General features: G+C 43.9%; 2 protein-coding genes across 2 annotated transcripts in view; both read left to right on the forward strand.

Annotated features, from left to right (window-relative positions):
* Nucleotides 1-12,399, forward strand: part of LOC111964967 (triple functional domain protein-like) — a 65,208-nt gene extending 52,809 nt beyond the window's left edge. Inside the window, exons 3-4 of the mRNA XM_023988867.2 lie at nucleotides 11,580-11,654; nucleotides 12,347-12,399. Of these exons, the coding sequence (XP_023844635.1) occupies nucleotides 11,580-11,654; nucleotides 12,347-12,399 (128 nt within the window). The remainder of the gene's footprint in view (nucleotides 1-11,579; nucleotides 11,655-12,346) is intronic.
* A 677-nt stretch (nucleotides 12,400-13,076) lies between these two features.
* LOC139027881 (triple functional domain protein-like) overlaps nucleotides 13,077-22,730 on the forward strand; it is an 18,545-nt gene continuing 8,891 nt past the window's right edge. The window contains exons 1-4 of the mRNA XM_070443944.1: nucleotides 13,077-13,799; nucleotides 13,989-14,181; nucleotides 16,063-16,611; nucleotides 17,500-17,622. Coding sequence (XP_070300045.1) covers nucleotides 13,774-13,799; nucleotides 13,989-14,181; nucleotides 16,063-16,611; nucleotides 17,500-17,622 — 891 coding nt within the window. The 5' untranslated portion in view covers nucleotides 13,077-13,773. The remainder of the gene's footprint in view (nucleotides 13,800-13,988; nucleotides 14,182-16,062; nucleotides 16,612-17,499; nucleotides 17,623-22,730) is intronic.

The following is a 22,730-nucleotide window of genomic DNA, read 5'->3' on the forward strand; positions in this document are numbered from 1 at the left end:
CAAGAGAGAGATTTGTGTGTGTGTGGTGTGACCTTCTCGGTGCTCTAGAAGTGCAGTGGAGATCAGTGTTGGATGTGGGCCATTATCAGGCTGTTACATAAAACACCAGAGAGAGAGAGATAAAGAGAGAGGTGGGGGGAGAGAGAGAGAGGGGGGAGGAATGTGGGCACACTTGACAGGAAACAGAGGAGTTGTGTTTCCAGTGGGGCCCATGCCCTGTGTTACTGTACACACACACACACAGGTCTACACTCTCACATGCTGCTGCAGGAATGTTTAGACTGGGCTGACATGCGTGTGTCAGATCATGAAGGGAGTTGGACGATAAGGAGGGGGAGGGAGGGAGACAGCTTTAACAGCTATGGTGTTATTGTTGTCATGCTCACACCCTCTCTTCCTTAGTTTGATCAGAGCTGTACGCTGCTCGTATTCTGAACTTGACTGGAATGAGACATGGGGGTGAGTACACACATGCACACAGATACACACAGACATGCAGGCATGCATGCAGGCATTCATGTGCACACACACACACACACACACACACACACACACACACACACACACACACACACACACACACACACACACCACACACCACCACACAAACACACACACCACACACACACACACACACACACACACAACACACACACACACAACACACACACACACACACACACACACAACCAACGCCTGAAGTTCACCCACCTATGGTGTCTGCTCTTTGGATGAGGGTACACACAGACACACTAATACAATACAACGATTATAGAAGCATTTTACCTCCCCTGTCCCTCTCGAATGGTCCCTGTCCCAGCTGGTTACCTGAAGCAATAGATGATCCTCTTTAGGGCCCAGCACTGCTCTGCAATCTCCTTTATTACATAATGTGTTATGATGTCAGTCAGGCTTGACTAGTGCTGACTGGGTCAGATGTGGGATAGAATCAATATCGAAGTAGCCATGTTGTATCGGTTGGCCTCTGCTCTCCCAGAGCACGACTCACACAGACCTCCCCGCTGGTTTTTTATTGGCATCAGATATTAAACGGACTGATAGGCTACTGGTGGAATCATCTTTGTCCTATTACCTTGGTCTAATCTACGCAGTTCGTCTGTGACAACCGTTTTTAGCCTCTCTCCAAATGAAATAGAATTTTTATCAGCAGCAACAAACTGGTACATCATCGGTAACACTTTATTTTACGATGGTGAAAGCTGCAAGCCTACTTTCTGGTATCTATTTATGATATTTCCTGGTTGTCTATTTATGATATTTCCTGGTAATCTATTTATGATATTCTGGTAGTCTTTATGATATTTCTGGTAGTCTATTTATGATATTCCTGGTAATCTATTTATGATATTTCCTGGTAGTCTATTTATGATATTTCCTGGTAATCTATTTATGATATTTTCCTGGTAGTCTATTTATGATATTTCCTGGTAGTCTATTTATGATATTTCCTGGTAATCTATTTATGATATGTCCTGGTAGTCTATTTATGATATTTCCTGGTAATCTATTTATGATATTTCCTGTAGTTATATTTATGATATTTCCTGGTAATCTATTTATGATATTTCCTGGTAGTCTATTTATGATATTTCTGGTAGTCTATTTTATGATATTTCCTGGTATTATTATGATATTCTCCTGGTAGTTATTATGATATTTCCTGGTAGTCTATTTATGATATTTCCTGGTAGTTATTTATGATATTTCCTGGTAGTCTATTTATGATATTTCCTGGTAGTCTATTTCTGATATTTCCTGGTAGTCTTTTATGATATTTCCTGGTAGTCTATTTCTGATATTTTCCTGGTAGTCTATTTATGATATTTCCTGTAGTCTATTTCTGATATTTTCCTGGTAGTCTATTTATGATATTTCCTGGTAGTCTATTTCTGATATTTCCTGTAGTCTATTTATGATATTTCCTGGTAGTCTATTTATGATATTTCCTGGTAGTTATTATGATTTTCCTGGTAGTCTTTTATGATATTCTGTAGTCTATTATGATATTTCCTGGTAGTCTATTTTGATATTTCCTGGTATCTATTTTGATATTTCCCTGGTAATCTATTTATGATATTTCCTGGTAGTCTTATTTTGATATTTCCTGGTAAGTCTGTTTATGATATTTCTGGTAATCTATTTATGATATTTCCTGGTAATCTATTTATGATATTTTCCTAGTAGTCTATTTATGATATTTCCTGGTAATCTATTTATGATATTTCCTGGTAGTCTATTTATGATATTTCCTAGTAGTCTATTTTGTATTTCCTGGTAATCTATTTATGATTTTCCTGGTAATCTATTTATGATATTTCCTAGTAGTTATTTATGATATTTCCTGGTAGTCTATTTATGATATTTCTGGTAATCTATTTATGATATTTCCTGTAGTCTATTTATGATATTTCCTGGTAATCTATTTATGATATTTCCTGGTAATCTATTTTTTGATTTTTCCTAGTAGTCTATTTATGATATTTCCTGGTAGTCTATTTATGATATTTCTGTAATCTATTTATGATATTTCCTAGTAGTCTATTTATGATATTTCCTGGTAATCTATTTATGATATTTCCTAGTAGTCTATATTATGATATTTCCTGGTAATCTTATTTATGATATTTCCTGGTAATCTATTTATGATATTTCCTAGTAGTCTATTTATGATATTTCCTGGTAATCTATTTATGATATTTCCTAGTAGTCTATTTATGATATTTCCTGGTAATCTATTTATGATATTTCTGGTAATCTATTTATGATATTTCCTGGTAGTCTATTTATGATATTTCCTGGTAGTCTATTTATGATATTTCCTGGTAATCTATTTATGATATTTCCTGGTAACTCTATTTATGATATTTCTAGTAGTCTATTTTGATATTTCCTGTAGTCTATTATGATATTTCCTGGTAATCTATTTATGATATTTCCTGACAAGTAGTCTATTTATGATATTTCCTGGTAATCTATTTATGATATTTCCTGGTAGTCTATTTATGATATTTCTGTAGTCTATTTATGTATTTCCCTGGTAATCTATTATGATATTTCTGGTAATCTATTTAATGATATTTCCTAGTAGTCTATTTATGATATTTTCCTGGTAGTCTATTTATGATATTCCTAGTAGTCTATTTATGATATTTTCCTGGTAGTCTATTTAATGATATTTTCCTGGTAGTCTATTTATGATATTTCCTGGTAGTCTATTTATGATATTTCCTAGTAGTCTATTATGATTTTCCCTGGTAATCTATTTATTGATATTTCCTGGTAATCTTATTTAATATATTTCCTAGTAGTATTTACTATTCTGTATCTATTTATGATATTTCCTGGTATCTATTTATGATATTTCCTGGTAGTCTATTTTATGATATTTTCCTGGTAGTCTATTTATGATATTTCCTGGTAGTCTATTTATGATATTTTGCTAGTATGTCCTAGTATTTTATGATATTTCCCTGGTTAGATCTATTTATGATATTTCCTGGTAGTCTATTTATGATATATTTCCTAGTAGTCTATTTATGATATTTCCTGGTAATCTATTTATGATATTTCCTGGTAATCTATTTATGATATTTCCTAGTAGTTATTTATGATATTTCCTGTAATCTATTTATGATATTTCCTGGTAATCTATTTATGATATTTCCTAGTAGTCTATTTATATTTTTGGATCTATTTATGATATTTCCTGTATCTATTTATGATTTTCTGTGGTAATCTATTTATGATATTTCCTGGTAGTCTATTTATGATATTTCCCTGGTAATCTATTTATGATATTTCCTGGTAGTCTATTTATGATATTTCCTGGTAATCTATTTATGATATTTCCTGGTAATCTATTTATGATATTTCCTATCTTTAATTCTGATTTATAATTTTGATATTTCCTGGTAATCTATTTATGATATTTCCTGGTAACTATTTATGATTTTTCTGTAGTCTATTATGATATTTCCTGGTAGTCTCTATTTATGATATTTCCTGGTAATCTATTTATGATATTTCTGGTAGTCTATTTATGATATTTCTGGTAGTCTATTTCTGATATTTCCTGGTAATCTATTTCTGATATTTCCTTGGTAAGTCTGTTATGATATTTCTGGTAATCTTTTGATATTTCCGGTAGTCTATTTCTGATATTTCCTGGTAATCTATTTATGATATTTTCTGGAATGAGACATGGGGGTGAGTACACACATGCACACAGATACACACAGACATGCAGGCATGCATGCAGGCATTCATGTGCACACACACAACACAACCACACACACACACACACACACACACACACACACACACACACACACACACACACACACACACACACACACACACACACACACACACACACACACACACACACACCACACAACACACACCACCAAAGCCTGAAGTTCACCCACTCTATGGGTCTGCTCTTTGGATGAGGGTACACACAGACACACTAATACAATACAACGATTATAGAAGCATTTTACCTCCCCTGTCCCTCTCGAATGTCCCTGTCCCAGCTGGTTACCTGAAGCAATAGATGATCCTCTTTAGGGCCCAGCACTGCTCTGCAATCTCCTTTTATTACATAATGTGTTATGATGTCCAGTCAGGCTTGACTAGTGCTGACTGGGTCAGATGTGGGATAGAATCAATATCGAAGTAGCCATGTTGTTCGGTTGGCTCTGCTCTCCCAGAGCACGACTCACACGACCTCCCCGCTGGTTTTTATTGCATCAGATATTCAAACGGACTGATAGGCTACTGGTGGAATCATCTTTGTCCTATTACCTTGGTCTAATCTACGCAGTTCGTCTGTGACAACCGTTTTTAGCCTCTCTCCAAATGAAATAGAATTTTTATCAGCAGCAACAAACTGGTACAATCATCGGTAACACTTTATTTTACCGATGGTGAAAGCTGCAAGCCTACTTTCTGGTAGTCTATTTTATGATATTTCCTGGTTTGTCTATTTATGATATTTCCTGGTAGTTATTTATGATATTCTCTGGTAGTCTATTTATGATATTTCCTGGTAGTCTTTTATGATATTTCCTGGTAATCTATTTATGATATTTCCTGGTAATCTATTTATGATATTTCCTGGTAATCTATTATGATATTTCCTGGTAATCTATTTATGATATTTCCTGGTATCTATTTATGATATTTCCTGGTATCTATTTATGATATTTTCTATAGTCTATTTATGATATTTCCTGGTAGTCTATTTATGATATTTCCTGGTAGTCTATTTATGATATTTCCTGTAATCTATTTATGATATTTCCTGTAGTCTATTTCTGATATTTCCTGGTAATCTATTTATGATATTTCCTGGTAGTCTATTTTGATATTTCCTGGTAATCTATTTATTATGTATTTCCTGGTAATCTATTTATGATATTCCTGTAGTCTATTTCTGAGTTTATTTCTGGTAGTCTATTTCTGATATTTCCTGGTAGTCTATTTATGATATTTCCTGGTAGTCTATTTCTGATATTTCCTGGTAGTCTATTTATGATATTTCCTGTATCTATTTATGATATTTCCTGGTAGTCTATTTATGATATTTCCTGGTAGTGCTATTTTATGATATTTCCTGGTAATCTATTTATGATATTTCCTGGTAATCTATTTATGATATTTCCGGTAGTCTATTTATGATATTTCCTGTGTAGTCTATTTCTGATATTTCCTTGGTAGTCTATTTCTGATATTTCCTGGTAATTGATATTTCCTGGTAGTCTATTTCTGATATTTCCTGGTAATCTATTTATGATATTTTCTGGTAGTCTATTTATGATATTTCCTGGTAGTCTATTTATGATATTATCTAAGAAAATACTGATTACTCTGGATACTTTCTGGTACTTACAGTAGGCCTGTGTTAGACTGCTGCGTCCTCCATCCTATCTAGTTGGTGTGGAGCAGCAACAGTTACAACAGTTACAACAGAGTCAGTCGATCAGGTGTCATTGGTTGTATACTCTTAAAAAAGGTTTTGGTTCTAGATAGCACCTTTTTCTCTAAGAGTGTGTCCTAAGCCTACAGTGGAGGTGACAGAGAGGACTGGATCCAGTGTTATATTGACAAAATATACAACGAACAGATGAGGAAAATGGTAACACTGGTTAGGGGAAAATACATAACTTCATTATAAACATAACGAATTTGGCCAATAGCAATAGATGAAATCGACTCATTAGCCCACAAAGGCAAACACGCCTCAAACACAGGGCAAAACGCCCAGAAACGAACGCATCTGAGTATAAACTGCAGTACTCAGTACTACATGTTACGTCATGAACAGATCTTACAGAATGATGAGAGCGGCATCCTAAAAGGACCTTGGCCTCACCTGGCATTAACCATTCCCGTTTAAACAGGTACATTTGCTCTCCAGCGAGGCACGGTAGTAGGCCAAAATTGTATAAAGCCGTTTCTATGCAGTAGTTTTCAAAGGGTACACGGCAGCACACTGAGTGATTATTCATGCATTATCAAGACAGAGTGATTGACAACCTTTATTTCATACTCCTTTCTGTCCGTATCTGGTAACTGTTTTAACCTCAGAATGAACTAGTACTTTTAATCGACATTCACACTTATTGAGTCGACCATCTTTTTTGATAGGATGCTATTAATCATATCATGCAATGCCTTGTGAAAGTCAGATTTTATGTTCCAGTAAAATGAATAATCGATTTTGGATAATTGCATCAACAACAAATCCATTGAGCTGTGACAAAGTGGGTTGGGGACAGGGGACTGCAGTTTGAGACTACGAGGAGTGGTTTGATATGGTAATATGAACATGAATGCATCCAAAATGGCACCATATCTCCTATTTATTGCACTACTTTTGACCAGACCCCATGTAGAATAGGGTGCCATTTGGGACACAAACCACCTCTCCCCATGGGGTGGAACAGTGAGTGGGAAATACAGTATATAACGTTGCAGCTTTGCAGGAGATAAAATCTAGCTACTGCCTATTAGCATTCCATAAAATATTCAGAGTAAGAGCAAGCCTCAGAGCTTCCTTTCCCTGCACTACACACACACACACACACACACACACACACACACACACACCACACAACACACACACACACACACACACACCACACACACACACCACACACACACACACACACACACACACACACACACACACACAACACACACACACACACACAGCATTAACTCTGAAAGTTGGATAATGAAAACCAGCTTGTTGACTCTCCTCCGTGTCACATTCTATTGGAGTCCAGCATTAACGAGGAAACCCCTCCCAGACTACCACCTTTGTATCCCTGTGTGTTTTCAAATTCAACTCCTCCCCAACCGTGATTTCCCTCTCTGCTTATTATGAAATAGACCTCTCTCTCGCTCCCTCCATCTTTCTCTCTCATTTTCCCTCTCCTCTCGCTCGCTCTCTCTCTCCCACTCGCTCTTTCTCTCTCCCTCTCTCTCCCTCTCTCTGTTTCCTCTCTCCAGTTTATTAGTTAAGTAAGCTGCTGCTCTACAGGTCTAACACAGTAAGCTGCTGCTCTACCAGGTCTAACACAGTAAGCTGCTGCTCTACCAGGTCTAACACAGTAAGCTGTGCTCTACCAGGTCTAACAAAGTAAGCTAGCTGCTCTACCAAGTCTAACACAGTAAGCTGCTACTCTACCAGTCTAACAAATTAAGCTGCTGCTCTACCAGAGTCTAACACAGTAAGCTGCAGCTACCAGGTCTAACACAGTAAGCTGCAGGTCTACCAGAGTCTAACACAGTAAGCTGCTGCTCTACCAGGTCTAACACAGTAAGCTGCTGCTCTACCAGGTCTAACACAGTAAGCTGCTGCTCTACCAGGTCTAATAAAGTAACTGCTGCTCTACCAGGTCTAACACAGTAAAGCTGCTGCATCTACCAGGTCTAACACAGTAAGCTGCAGCTCTACACGTCTAAAACACTAAGCTGCGCTCTACCAGGTCTACCACAGTAAGCTGCTGCCTCTACCAGGTCTACCAGAGTGCTGCTACAGTCTAACACAGTAAGCTGCTGCTCTACCAGGTCTAACACAGAAGCTGCTGTCTACCAGGTCTAACACAGTAAGCTGCTGCTCTACCAGGTCACACAGTTACGCTGCTGCCTACCAGGTCTAACACAGTAAAACTGCAGGTCTACCAGGTCTAACACAGTAACTGCTGCTCTACCAGGTCTAAACACGTAAGCTGCTGCTCTACCAGGTCTAACCACAGTAAGCTGCTGCTCTACCAGGTCTAACACAGTAAGCTGCTGCTCTACCAGGTTAACACAATAAGCTGCTGCTCTACCAGGTCTAACACAGTAAGCTGCTGCTTCTTACCAGGTCTAACACAGTAAGCTGCTGCTGCTACCAGGTCTACAAATTAAGCTGCAGGTACCAGTCAACACAGTAAGCTGATGCTCTTCCAGGTCTAACACAGTTAAGCTGCTGCTCTACCAGGTCTAACACAGTAAGCTGCTGCTCTACCAGGTCTAACAAAGTAAGCTGCAGTCTACCAGGTCTAACACAGTAAGCTGCTGCTCTTCCAGGTCTAACAAATTAAGCTGCTGCTCTACCAGGTCTAACAAATTAAGCTGCTGCTCTACCAGGTCTAACACAGTAAGCTGCTGCTCTACCGGTCTAACACAGTAAACTGTGCTCTACCAGGTGTAACAAAGTAAGCTGCTTCTCTACCAGGTCTAACACCAGTAAGCTCTGCTCTACCAGGTCTAACACAGTAAGCTGCTGCCTACCAGGTCTAACACAGTAAGCTGCTGCTCTTACCAGGTCTAACAAATTAAGCTGCTGCTCTACCAGGTCTAACAAATTAAGCTGCTGCTTCTACCAGGTCTAACACAGTAAGCTGCTGCTCTACCAGGTCTGAACACAGTAAGCTGCTGCTCTACAGGTCTAACACAGTAAAGCTGCTGCTCTACCAGGTCTGAACACAGTAAGCTGCTCTCTACCAGGTCTAAACAGTAAGCTCTGCTCTACCAGGTCTAACACAGTAAGCTGCTGCTCTACCAGGTCTAACACCAGTAAGCTCTGCTCTACCAGGTCTGAACACAGTAAGCTGCTGCTCTACCAGGTCTTAAACACAGTAAGCTGCTGCTCTACCAGGTCTAATAAAGTAACGTGGCTCTACCATGTCTAACACCAGTAAGCTGCAGCTCTAGTCAGTACAGTAGACATGAACTACTAAACACAGCAAAAAAAGAAACGTCCCTTTTTCATTACCTGTCTTTCCAAAGATAATTCGTAAAAATCCAAATAATGTCACAGATCTTCCTTGTAAAGGGTTTAAACACTGTTTCCCATGCTTGTTCAATGAACATAAACAATTAATGAACATTGCACCGTGAACGGTCGTTAAGCACTAAACAGCTTACACGGTAGGCAATTAAGGTCACAGTTATGAAACTCTAGGACACTAATGAGGCCTTTCTATGACTGAAAACACAAAAGAAAGATGCCCAGGGTCCTGCTCATCTGCGTGAATGTGCCTAGGCATGCTGCAAAGGAAGCATGAGGACTGCAGATGTGGCCAGGCAATAAATTGCAATAGTCCGTACTGTGAGACGCCCAAGACAGCGCTACAGGAAGACAGGACGGACAGCTGATCGTCAGCAGTGGCAGACCAGATGAACAACACCATGCAGGATTGGTACTCCCGAACATCACACCTGCGGGACAGGTACAGGATGCGAACAACAACTGCCCGAGTTACACCAGGAACGCACAATCCCTCCATCAGTGCTCAGACTGTCCGCAATAGGCTGAGAGAGGCTGGACTGAGGGCTTGTAGGCCTGTTGTAAGTCAGGTCCTCACCAGACATCACCGGCAACAATGTCGCCTATGGGCACAAACCCACCGTCGCTGGACCAGACAGGACTGGCAAAAAGTGCTCTTCCCTGACGAGTCGCGGTTTGTCTCACTGGGGGTGATGGTCGGATTTGCGTTTATCGTCGAAGGAATGAGCGTTACACCGAGGCCTATACTCTGGAGCGGGATCGATTTGGAGGTGGAGGGTCCATCATGGTCTGGGGTGTTGTGTCACAGCATCATCGGACTGAGCTTGTTGTCATTGCAGGCAATCTCAACGCTGTGCGATACAGGGAAGACATCCTCCTCCTTCATGTGGTACCCTTCCTGCAGGATCATCCTGATATGACCCTCCAGCATGACAATGCCACCAGCCATACTGCTCATTCTGTGCGTGATTTTCTGCAAAACAGGAATGTCAGTGTTCTGCAATGGCTAGCGCAGAGCCCGGATCTCAATCCCATTGAGCACGTCTGGGACCTGTTGGATCGGAGGGTGAGGGCTAGGGCCATTCCCCCTCAGAAATGTCCGGGAACTTGCAGGTGCCTTGGTGGAAGAGTGGGGTAACATCTCACAACAAGAACTGGCAAATCTGGTGCAGTCCATGAGGAGGAGATGCACTGCAGTACGTAATGCAGCTGGTGGCCACACCAGATACTGACAGTTTCTTTGATTTTGACCCCCCCTTTGTTCAGGGACACGTTATTCCATTTCTGTTAGTCACATGTCTGTGGAACTTGTTCAGTGTATGTCTCAGTTGTTGAATTTTGTTATGTTCATACACATATTTACACATGTTAAGTTTGCTGAATATAAATGCAGTTGACAGTGAGAGGACGTTTCTTTTTTTGCTGAGTTTACTACTACACTGTATGTCTACAGGATTTACTCTGTCTTATTTGGGGCGGCAGGTAGCCCAGTGGTTAGAGTGTTGGGCCAGTAACCGAATGGTTGCTAGATTGAATCCCCGAGCTGACAAAGTAAAAAAAAAACGGTTATTTTGCACCTGAACAAGGCAGTTAACCCACTGTTCCGAGGCCGACATTGTAAATTTGAATTTGTTCTTAACTGACTTGCCTAGTTAAATAAAGGTTTAATAAAAAATACCAAATGTACAGGCTGCGCTATGATGCTATGACACAATGTAAAGGTGTGTGTGTGGTCGTACGTACACGTGTGGGTTGCTCTCTATATTGAGTGTAAGCCATCTGGTGAGTAGGTGAGTATGTGAGTTAAGACCAGAGCTATAGATATGATGCTATCTATCTAGTCACGGCTTTGTCTCTTTGACTGCTTGGTTGTACAATAAGGATTTAGCCACTCTGTTAATGATAATGCTCATAACTTCTATGGTCTATTTTTGTTGTTATTAGTGGTTGTCATCATCCTGAATTCATATTAGGCCTTCTCAAGAGTTCAACCTGTCATAGGGTTGTAATGACAAAGAGATGGCTGATTTAATCTCATGTCAGGGTTCTGCTTCTGGAACTGGGTCAACTTCAGAGACTGATTTTTAACAGACTGGTGCCCTCTGTGGCTCTGTACTTTTTCAGTCCTAACCCAAAGCAGGTTGTGTATTAGTGGTAATGAGAACATGACTGATTGACTGACATCATGTTATCAAGTCAACTTCAATACAGAACTGAACCTTGATGGTCTGATTTGCTGTTCTGACTGACTGCATTTCCCTGTTTATTTCAGGGTTTCATCGAAATGAGGAGATGAAGGCCGTAGACGTTCTGCCCATCCTTAAAGAAAAGGTTGCCTTCATATCAGGTGAGAAACACAATTCTCCATGATCCATGGTGTTTACCATTCTATATGGTCTGTAGAATGGCATGGGAACACACACACACACCACACACACACACACACACACACACACACACACACACACACACACACACACACACACACACACACACACACCACACACAACACACACACACACACACACACACACACACACACACCACACACACACACACACACACACACACCACACACAACAGCCTCACATGATTCACTGCAGCTCTACATTTACAGCAGAGCACTGGGAATAGGCAGCACATTATGGTGGAACAACAGCCTACACACAAACTCAGGGAAACATCAGGCAGGCAAGGCTTCCTCTGCAGGGAGATGTAGCTTCAGCTAAGCTGTGAGTGGAGCTGTCTGTGTGAACCGTGCCATGACCCTGACCTGCTGTGACTTACTGCTGGCATGAGTTAGTCATGTCAAGACTCATGACTTAGTCTTGCCACTAACTAACAGCTATAAATATGAGGGATTTTACCTCAAAGTACTCCTATTATTGTAAAATAGTGATGCATTTCTCAGTTGCCGGTATTACAATAAGAGTCCATTATACTGTAAAAGTGGAGGACAACTAGCAGGATTTGTAAATCCTCTTCTAGTGGTTGTCCGTTGTTGTGTGTTTCTCATGTCCTGGTTCATGTGTTCCCCAGGTGGCCGAGATAGACGTGGGGGTCCCGTCCTTACGTTCCCAGCCAGGCAGTAACCATTGACCAGAATTAACTGAAACAGAGGACCTCCGCAGCACTCATAGCCGTACCTCGCTGGTATCCCCCAGGTACTGCTTTTCTATACATAAATGATAACTGAACACACTGTTGAACCCAGCCCCCATTGCCTCCACTTTCACCTGACACTCACACACACACACACACACACACACACCACACACACACACACACGACACACACACACAACACACCACACACACACACACACACACACACACACACACACCACACACACACACACAAACACACACACACACACACACACACACACACACACACACACACACACACACACACACAGTATTAACTCTGAAAGTTGGATAATGAAAACCAGCTTGTTGACTCTCCTCCGTGTCACATTCTATTGGAGTCCAGCATGAACGAGGAAACCCTCCCCAGACTACCTGTGTATCGCTGTGTGTTTTCAAATTCAACTCCTCCCCAACTGTGATTTCCCTCTCTGCTTTATTTGAAATAGATTCTTCCTTTTAAGCAGCCACCTCCCTATGCAGCATTTGAAAGAGTATTATACTCCAGCCCTCAGCCTGGTGCAGTACCGTTACCACTGACTGTTGACATAGTTTACTCAGTATACAGTGTGTGTGTGTGTCTGTGTGTGTCTGTATGCATTTGCGTGTGTCTGTCTGTATACGTGTGTGTGTGTGTGTGTGTGCGCGCATGTGCGTGTTTATAGTGTAGTGCAGTGCAGTCCAGGGCTGTATGTAGGTTAGACTCCCCCTGGGCCTCTCTCTGTAGGGGCTGATGACGCCAGGCAGGCAGAGCAGAGCAGAGGAGAGGAGAGCACAGCGGAGTGGGTCACTTACTAATAACTAACTGCAGATAGATATTCTCAGGCCATCTCCTTTTCGCTCTCTCTCTGTGCTGTTTAGCTGCAGGCAAGCTTRTCCTCTTCTCTGTCTGTTTTCAGTGTTATTGGATACTAGCCTAGAGGCTGACTAGTGGTTAGGAAAACAGTCTAGGGGATCTGGTGCGGGTGGCATCCGGAGGGAAGGGGCGTCGGTCTGGACTAGGACGTGGATGGCGTGGGCGGTTGGCTATCGGAGTTGCTAGTGGAGCATTACCTCGGCGAGACTGTCTGTGCTGTCCACTCAGCGGGAGGGCAGTTTTACACTCTCTATAATACACACAAACAAACTCTCGCTCTCACTTTGTATTTTGCTCTCTCTCTGGTTCATTCGTTCTCTCCCACTGTTTTCTTATTGTTTCTCTCGGGGAGACGGCTGGGCTGGTCTTTTCCGAGAGTGAAGTCAGTGATTTAGTTCAGAGCACAGGGCCTCCTGCGCTGTGAGACACTCACGCTAAGCCTTAAACACTGGGGATATCCTTTTATGGTACTTTTGCAACGGGACACTTGGTAAGCGGAGTCATTGAACAGCTCAACGTTTTTGTCTTCTGAGGCACCTGGTGAACGAGATTTTCACCACCCATTTCATTTTCATTTGAATATTAACAATAGTTTATTGTCATGGAAGTAAACAAAATATTTGAGTGGTGATTTGTGAATTTCATGGCTGCTTGTGGTTGTTGTCTTGGTTTGTCTCAGTGAGGAGGTGAGCAGACATGGCTTCACGGTCATCGTTGACATGCGAGGCTCTAAGTGGGACAGCATCAAGCCTCTGCTGAAGATCCTGCAGGAGTCCTTCCCTTCCTGCATCCACGTCGCCCTCATCATCAAACCAGACAACTTCTGGCAGAAACAGAGGACCAATTTCGGGAGCTCCAAGTTTGAATTTGAGGTAGGTCCACCCTGGATTGTCTCTTGTGATGACATTCATACGGAATAATTTGAGCGAGCGAACTACCTAGCGCGAGATTGCCTTATGGGTTCTGAGAATGCTACTATAGTATTATGACTCAACCGCTTTGAATCGATCCTCAGATCTGGATCTTTTCCCAAAAGTGTCTGAGGAGATTTGATATCTTAGTCATCTTTAGGCTATACTGAGAATATGTTTGTAGTCTCTGGAGTTGTAATGCATGAGGAAATTAGTTTGCAATGTGAATGTTTTTATGCCTCTTTCTTCAAATGAATTGTTTACCTTCAAATTGAATTTAAAGTTGTGTATAAGTGTTCCAAGATGTCGTTATGAGCCCTAGGAAGTGTTGTGTGGAATTGGAAAGTGATATTAAAGCTGTGACAGAGAGAGTCCCGTGTGGGTAGGAAGCGGGAGCTGTTAAATTTAGTTCTGACCTATTTAGAGTGGAACAAGGATATATGGGACTCAGAGAGAGCAGAGTCTCAGTAAAGAGGGCAGTCTGATTAGGGACATCCAGATTGGCGTTAACCTGAGCCCACTGCTAAAGAATACACAACATACACATGAATGGGCTTTAAAGAGCTGTGGATACTGCATGTGTTGATGTTATCTCATAGGGATTTTATGTGTTATGACTGGTAACATGGCTGCAGCTACAATTCCTGGAATGTTTTTACCCACCTTTTCAAGTGAACATTGGACGTAATAGATCTGTTGTTGACCACTCCTCATAATCCATGTTTAATTATGTTGGTTATAGAATTTTGATAACAGAATCAATCTATTCAGTTGGTTTAGTAACATGATAGTCATTAATAATGATATCTGCATCTGGGGCATCTCATGCATCAGGGTGTAATTTCATTGGGCCTCTTCCATAGAATAAGAATGACGTGTCATAAGTGTCATAAGATGACATTCTACTTCTCGGATCTCCTTCCATATACCTTCCTCACAGACTGCTGTTTATATTAGTGTCTGCAACCCTCCCTTCATTCCTCACAGACTGCTGTTTATATTAGTGTCTGAACCCCCCCCTCTTCCTCACAGACTGCCTGTTTATATTAGTGTCTAAACCCTTCCCTCTTCCTCACAGACTGCTGTTTATATAGTGTCTGAACCCCCTCTTCCTCACAGACTGCTGTTATATAGTGTCTGAACCCCCCCTCTTCCTCACAGACTGCTGTTTATATTAGTGTCTGAACCCCCTCTTCCTCACAGACTGCTGTTTATATTAGTGTCTGAACCCTCCCTCTTCCTCACAGACTGCTGTTTATATTTTACTGTCTGAACCCCCCTCTTCCTCACAGAGACTCTGTTTTATATTAGTGTCTGAACCCCCCTCTTCCTCACAGGACTTGCTTTATATTCAGTGTCTGAACCCTCCTCTCCTCACAGACTGCTGTTATATTAGTGTCTGAACCCTCCCTCTTCCTCACAGACTGCTGTTTATTATAGTGTCTGAACCTCCCTCTTCCTCACAGACTTGCCTGTTTATATAGTGTCTGAACCCTCCCTCTTCCTCACGACTTGCTGTTATATTAGTGTCTGAACCCCCCTCTTCCTCACAGGACTGCTGTTTTATATAGTGGTCTGAACCCTCCCTCTTCCTCACAGACTGCTGTTTTATTATTAGTGTACTGAACCCCCCCTCTTCACTCACAGACTTGCTGTTTATATTAGTATGCGTATATGCAACCTCCCTCTTCCTCACAGACTGCCTGTTTAAGTCATTAGTGTCTGCAACCCTCGCCTCTTCCTCACAGACTGCTGTTTATATTAGTGTCTGAACCCTCCCTCTTCCTCACAGACTGCTGTTTATATTAGTGTCTGAACCCTCCCCCCTCCCTCTTCCTGCAGACGGTCATGGTGTCTCTCGAGGGCCTGACCAAGGTGGTGGACCCCTCCCAGCTGACGTCAGATTTTGAGGGCAGCCTGGAGTACGAGCACGACGAGTGGATCGAGGTGCGCGTGGCCTTCGAAGACTTCGCCGGCGATGCCGCCCGGGCTTTGGCGCGGCTGGAGGAGCTGCAGGAGACCCTGTCGCAGCGTGACCTTCCGCGCGACCTGGAGTGTGCACGGCGCCTCATGGAGGAACACGCCTCACTCAAGAAGAGGGCCACCAAGGCCTCGGTGGAGGAGTTGGACACACAGGGACGCAGGCTGCTCCAGAGGCTTCAGCAGGGTAGTGTCACCCCTGGAGGCTACACTAACCACGGCGGCGGGGGAACGGATGCTAACGATGGGCTCACAGGCCACCCAGATGCCCACAACCTGGTGCCAAAAGTGAGTGCCCTGCTGGACAAGCTGCATGGCACACGCCAGCACCTGCAGCAGCTGTGGCACATGCGCAAGCTGAAACTGGACCAGTGCTTCCAGCTGCGGCTGTTTGAGCAGGATGCAGAGAAGGTATGTTATGAACTAACTACACACTACTTTCACTTTTGTGTTAATAGAACAAGGCTTGTTTCTATTCAAAGGACTCACATTTTGGTCCATATCTCTCATCCTAGCATAACTAGAAAGAAAGCATCGCAAGCTCACCAGTGAAGTCTGGATTTGCACTGAGAATATTACTTCATAGCAAACAGAATGGGATAAGTAGCTGCAGGAGTAATGGTGCTTGTTTGCAGTATACTGTAATGGCCCATAGCCTGTCAGTGTGCATAGATCCAGCTACAGTTATATGGATGTCATGCAGCTATCAGCCAGATGGCGATGTGATGCCTCCCTGCTGTGGAAACAAACATGTTTGTCAGTTAGTCAGAGCAAAGCTTTAATTACATTTCCCCACCACCACCTCCTCTTCCTCCTCCTCTTCCTACACCACCACCTCATCCTCTTCCTCTTCCTCCCCAGGCATGTTATTATTGTCCCCGGTTATTAAAGCATGTCTCAGAGGTCAAGTTGAAATGGTAGCTGTCACACTGAGGTTTCTTGTCATGCTAGCTAGAGGTCACTCCAGGGTGATACGAACCTCGACCAGCTGTCTGGCGTTCCCAGTGGCAACATCACGAGTCTAGGCAGTATGACAACATGACACTAGGGTCAGGCTGACACACAGTTCAATACAGTGGATTGGAGTCATTCCATCTGCCTTCCTGAGTGTCCAAACATCCATGTCATCAGCCTTTAGCCCCGCCCCCCTCTCTCTCTCACCCCTCCAGAGCTGTAAGATTCAGTACCTGCTAATAGAGATCTTCTTCTGTGTTTGTGTGCCTGCCTGCCTGCCTGCCTGCCTGCCTGCCTGCCTGCGTGTTTGTGTGCCCATGGCTGTGTGTGTCGCACCGTCCACAGATGTTTGACTGGATCGTGCACAACAAGGGCCTGTTCCTGACCAGCTACACAGAGATAGGAGGGAACCACCAGCATGCCGGGGAGCTGCAGACCCAGCACAACCACTTTGCCATGAACTGTATGGTAAGAATACACTCTTCTACTTTACTGATTGACTCAATGGTGTAACACAATGACCATAAACTACTGTACCCCTCAGCTTTGTGTTAAAATACATTGAAGCTTATTGATAGTCGTCTATACCTTATTTATAGTAATATATAGCTTAATTATAGTCACCCCCCCCCCTTTAAAAGGGCCACATAATGATGGGTTAAACTAAACAGTCCTCCCAGTAGCTACCACATGCAGTGTGAGGTTGAGACAAGCCGTCCATCTCCTGCATGTGTGTGTTTGTGTGTGTCTGTCTGTATGTATGCGTGCGTGTATGTGTGTGCTGACTGCCCTGAACCTCCCTGGCTGCCTGCAGGATTAAACGGCCCTAGCTGTGTTCTGTAGGGGGAGATGATGAATCACTTGGTCTCCCTGCCCTCTCTCCCTCTCTCCCTCCACTCGTCCTTGCCCTCTTCTGTGCCTTGCCCTGGTTGTCAGTAGTCAGTACAGGGCCCTAGCTCCGGCCGCCATCTACTCTCTGCTGCTCATGGGACCAACAAGGGGAAATGAGGGCATGAATTGAAGCCCTAGCTTTTTGTTGTACTGTATTTTTGGGATTCTCTAGATCAGGGATCATCAACTAGATTCAGCCGCAGGCCGATTTTTCTCTTGAGCGGATGGTCATGGGGCCGGAACATACAGTAATTACAAATCATTTCTAGACTACAAATTGACCGCAAAGAAGCCCAAACAGATATCATTTTTGACTAAAACATAATCATTTCAAATCTTACTTACATTTGTATATGATCACATCTCTCTATTAAATCACTTGGAACTAATTCCGTGGTGTTTTTGCAGTTTTTTATGTCGAACAATGAAATCACCCTGCAGACCGCCAGTTGGGGAACCTAGCTCTAGATTGTATGGTGGTATAATACTGTAAAGTACATTTACACAGAGTTGCAGTGCTCTTTCTGTATGATATTGTTTCCTTGGACGTATTCATCTATACCAGGGGTTCCCCGTCCCCGTCCCCCAGTCCTGCATAGGGGAACATCCCGCGCCTACCACCTGTGCGCGCACCGTGTCTATTTCTATGGTGGAGTGAATTTTTAGGTTTACAGCTTATTTCCAGTAATTCTACTTGCAGTTTTTGTAACGACGTGCGCTGAGAGTTGGGAAGCAAGTTCAGGGAGTGAGTGTTTTAATAAATAAATGCAACATAAAACAAAACAAGAAACACTAACAGCACATAGACATGAAACAGAAACAATGACACCTGGGGAAGGAACCAAAGGGAGTGACATATAATAGGGCAGGTAATCAAGGAGGTGATGGAGTCCAGGTGAGTGTCATAATGTGCGTAACGATGGTGACAGGTGTGCGCCATAACGAGAAGCCTGGTGACCTAGAGGCCGGAGAGGGAGCACACGTGACAGTAACCCCTCCCCGACAGCCGCAGGACGCCAACCACAGGGACCATCCCGGGGATCAGGAGCGGACCGGTCGCCTCCACTGAGGTGCAGAAATCTGACGAACCGTGAGCCTATCGATAGGCATGTGAGCCTATCGAACCAGCTGAGGCATGGCATACTGAACCAGCTGAGGCATGGCATACTGAACCAGCTGAGGCATGGCAGCCTATCGAACCAGCTGAGGCATGGCAGCTGTCGGAGCCACTGAGGCATGGGAGCTATGACCGCTGAGGATGGATCTGAATCCAGCTGAGGCATGGCGCCTATCGAACCATGAGGATGGGGACCTATGACCAGCTTGAGGATTGAGCCTGTTGAGCAGTGAGGCAATGGGCCTATCGAGCCAGCTGAGGCATGGAAAAGAAAGAAACTATACGAACAGCTGAGGCATGGGAGGCCTATCGGAACAGCTGAGGCATGGACCTATGAGCAGCTGAGGCATGGCAGCCTAGTCGAGCCAGCTGAGGCATGGCCACTGCTCGGCCAGCTGAGGCATTGGCAGCCTTTCGGCCAGCTGAGGCATGGCAGCTATCGACACAGCTGAGGCATGCAGTCCTACCGACCAGCTGAGGCTGGAGCCTGTTCGGAGCTGGCATGGAGCCTGTGAGCCAGCTGAGGCATGGACCTATCGAACGCTTGAGGATAGGACCTGTCGACCAGTGAGATGGAGAATGACAGCTCGAGGCTGGCAGTATCGGCATGTAGCATGGGCAGCTTATGACAGCTGAGGGATGGAGCCTGTGAGCGCTGAGGCATGGAGCCGGCCAGCTGAGCTGGCAGTTGACAGTGAGGGCATGGCAGTCATCGAAGTGAGGGCATGGCAGCTGTCGAACAGCTGAGGCTGGGCTTCGACACAGCTGGATGGAAAGCCTATCGGCCGCGGTGATGGCAGATCGCTGAGTGATGCGAGCCGTCGACACGTAGCTGGCACTTGAGCAGTGACGCGAGCTATGCACAGTGAGGGAGAGGGACGCCATCGACGAGCGCGGCAGTGGCGCTATCCGATGCCAGTGAGCGCATGGCAGCTTGAGAACAGCTGGAGGCTGGCAGTGATCGGCTGCTAGGCATGGCGCTGTCGAGCCGCTGAGCGCATGGCAGCCTGTGCCAGTGAGCATGCACCTATGACAGCTGAGGCTAGGCACTCTCGACCAGCTGAGGCATGCACTATCGACACTGAGTGGCGCCTCCGAGCAGGAGGCTGGAGCTATCGAACAGCTGAGGCAGTGGAGCCATGTCGAGCCAGCTGATGGCATGAGCAGCCTGTCGAGCCAGCTGAGGCATGGCAGCCTGATGTCGAGCCAGCTGAGGCATGGCAGCTATCGAGCCAGCTGAGGCATGCAGCCTGTGAGAACCAGTGAGGCATGCACTATTGAGGCCATCTGGGGGACTGCGAGCTATCGAACCGACACTAGGAAGCGTCCTGTGGCCAGGGGAATGGCGCTATCGGCCAGCTGGCCGCATTGCAGCAGCTATCATGAGCCAAGGCTGGGATGGCTATCGAACAGAACAAACCAACGGGGCATATGGCATGGTGTGCATATAGGCTGAAGATGGCAGCTATGAATCAAGGAGGTGATGGAGTCCAGGTGAGTGTCATAATGCGCGTAACGATGGTGACAGATGTGCGCCATAACGAGCAGCCTGGTGACCTAGAGGTCGGAGAGGGAGCACATTTTTTAGCAATTCTATACATTTTGCCATGTCTAATGTGTATTTGTGTGATATTTGAGCGACAATAAAATTACAACAATATCTATGGGCTAAAAAAACTGAATTTAAAAACGTAGACATGGSCTAGTGAATCTGGACATTTCTGACAAGTTATAAATAGSTCTAAGGTATGCAATGACTGACAAGACAAGAGGAACTGATGATGAATTACCCAATTTCCAAATGGCACCTTGTGCATTCTACTATTACAACTTTCAAGAGTAAGTTCAAATCCYGACTYAGTTCCTCAAAAAAAWAWTTGTATTTATTTTTTATGCTGACTCCTCGCCCAACAGTTTGGGAACCACTTCTCTATACAATTAAATGATCCTCTTATCATTTAGTATGATCTTGCTTGTAAGAGGTTTATCGAGTTATTTTGTGCTGAGCCAGCCTAGCTTGTTTTGAGAAGCTGACAAACAGACAGGCTCCATTGAGGCAGGGGGATCACCCAGACCTAGACCCAGCCCTGGTCACAGTCACACAGGCATTATTCTGCATGACTTAGCCATCAGTGTGCAATGTCAACAACAGGCAGGGGGACTCTGGAACAGAGGGACTGACGCCTCCTTTTCCCCAGGATGCCATGCTTCCTGTTGACTAGAAAGACTGTGTGACTGCCAGGATCATATTTGGGAGGTAGAGCTAGTTGCTGATGATGATACTGTGAGGGTAAAATGTGTGCGTACGTTTGAAAGGGCAGAATATCACAATGAAAGCATCATGGACAGCAGCAGTATTAATCACAATGTGTTAATGCGTTCACTGTTGTGATAAATATGCTTTTTGCCACCTTGAGTAAATATCCCAATATCCCCGAGTCCCCAGCTAGACTAGAGTTCAGCCATTTAGGCTGGGGCTGATGATCATCTATGATTATGTCATTTGTAATATGCAAATGAATCGTATGGAGATGTGATGGTAGTCTGCCCCCTATGGGGGTGTTGTAACATTACACTCTATGGTTCCACTTTGGGGAGGAACGGCCCAGAAATTCAAAACCAGTTCAATAGAAAAGCAGATGGCCATCCGATAGCGACAGAATGGAAGCCTGTTTGAAACACATAATGGAAGTGGTAATGCTAGAATGGACACGTGATGTCATTGTGGCCTAGTCTCCTAGTGTCTCCTCTCTGTGTGAATATTAAAACAAGGTAAATATGAAATAAAAAATAGCCTTTCTGTCGTATTCCTCATTTTATGAGAACGCCAGCCAGTAACCCCAGGAGCTTCCTGTTCAAGACGTTCTCTTCCCTCACCCTCTCAGAGTCTCTGGGTCTAGGTCTGTGTCCCAAATGGCCCAGGTCAAAAGTAGTGCACTATATAGGGAATAGGGTGCCATTTGGGACGCAGAGACTTGGGTTATTGGCGTATGCCAAGCCCTCCATTACTGTGTCAGTCTCATTGATTAGTTCTTCCTGTTCCATCCTGATCCTATCTCCTATCTGTAATGTTGCCTGTTTGTTTACACCGAAAACACAATGGAAACACTATCATTATCATGTTCACATGTGTCACTATACACCCGGTGTCGGACCAGTCCCTGTGGCGTAGACAAATAACTCTTGATTGCATTTGTTTTGAATTCCCCAAGCCTGGGATGTGGAGATGGAAAGCGGCCACACTTCATATCTTTGCCATGCAAAAATGGGCATTGTGACAGCAGTATAAGTGCCAGTATTTTCCTCTGTGGAGTGGACCCTCCCTGCTCTAAGTGCTCAGTATGTGTGATGCTTAAGAGACAGAGGAAGGTTCTGTGGTATGCTGCTGTGTGGGTAAGCCTTGGTGGTGTATGTAATGTCATCAGTCAATGGATACTATGCAGAGGCCTGGCCCAGTGTTTACTCCCTTTAACCCGGGTCCTCCAGGAGTTTTACATTAGGCCTGCCCTCTGTCTAGCTCCCCCTGGCTAAGATACCATGCTGCTTGTCATTTACATCCAGGAATGAA

Source organism: Salvelinus sp. IW2-2015, linkage group LG6.1 (assembly GCF_002910315.2).
Source record: "Salvelinus sp. IW2-2015 linkage group LG6.1, ASM291031v2, whole genome shotgun sequence".
Taxonomy (NCBI): Eukaryota; Metazoa; Chordata; class Actinopteri; order Salmoniformes; family Salmonidae; genus Salvelinus; species Salvelinus sp. IW2-2015.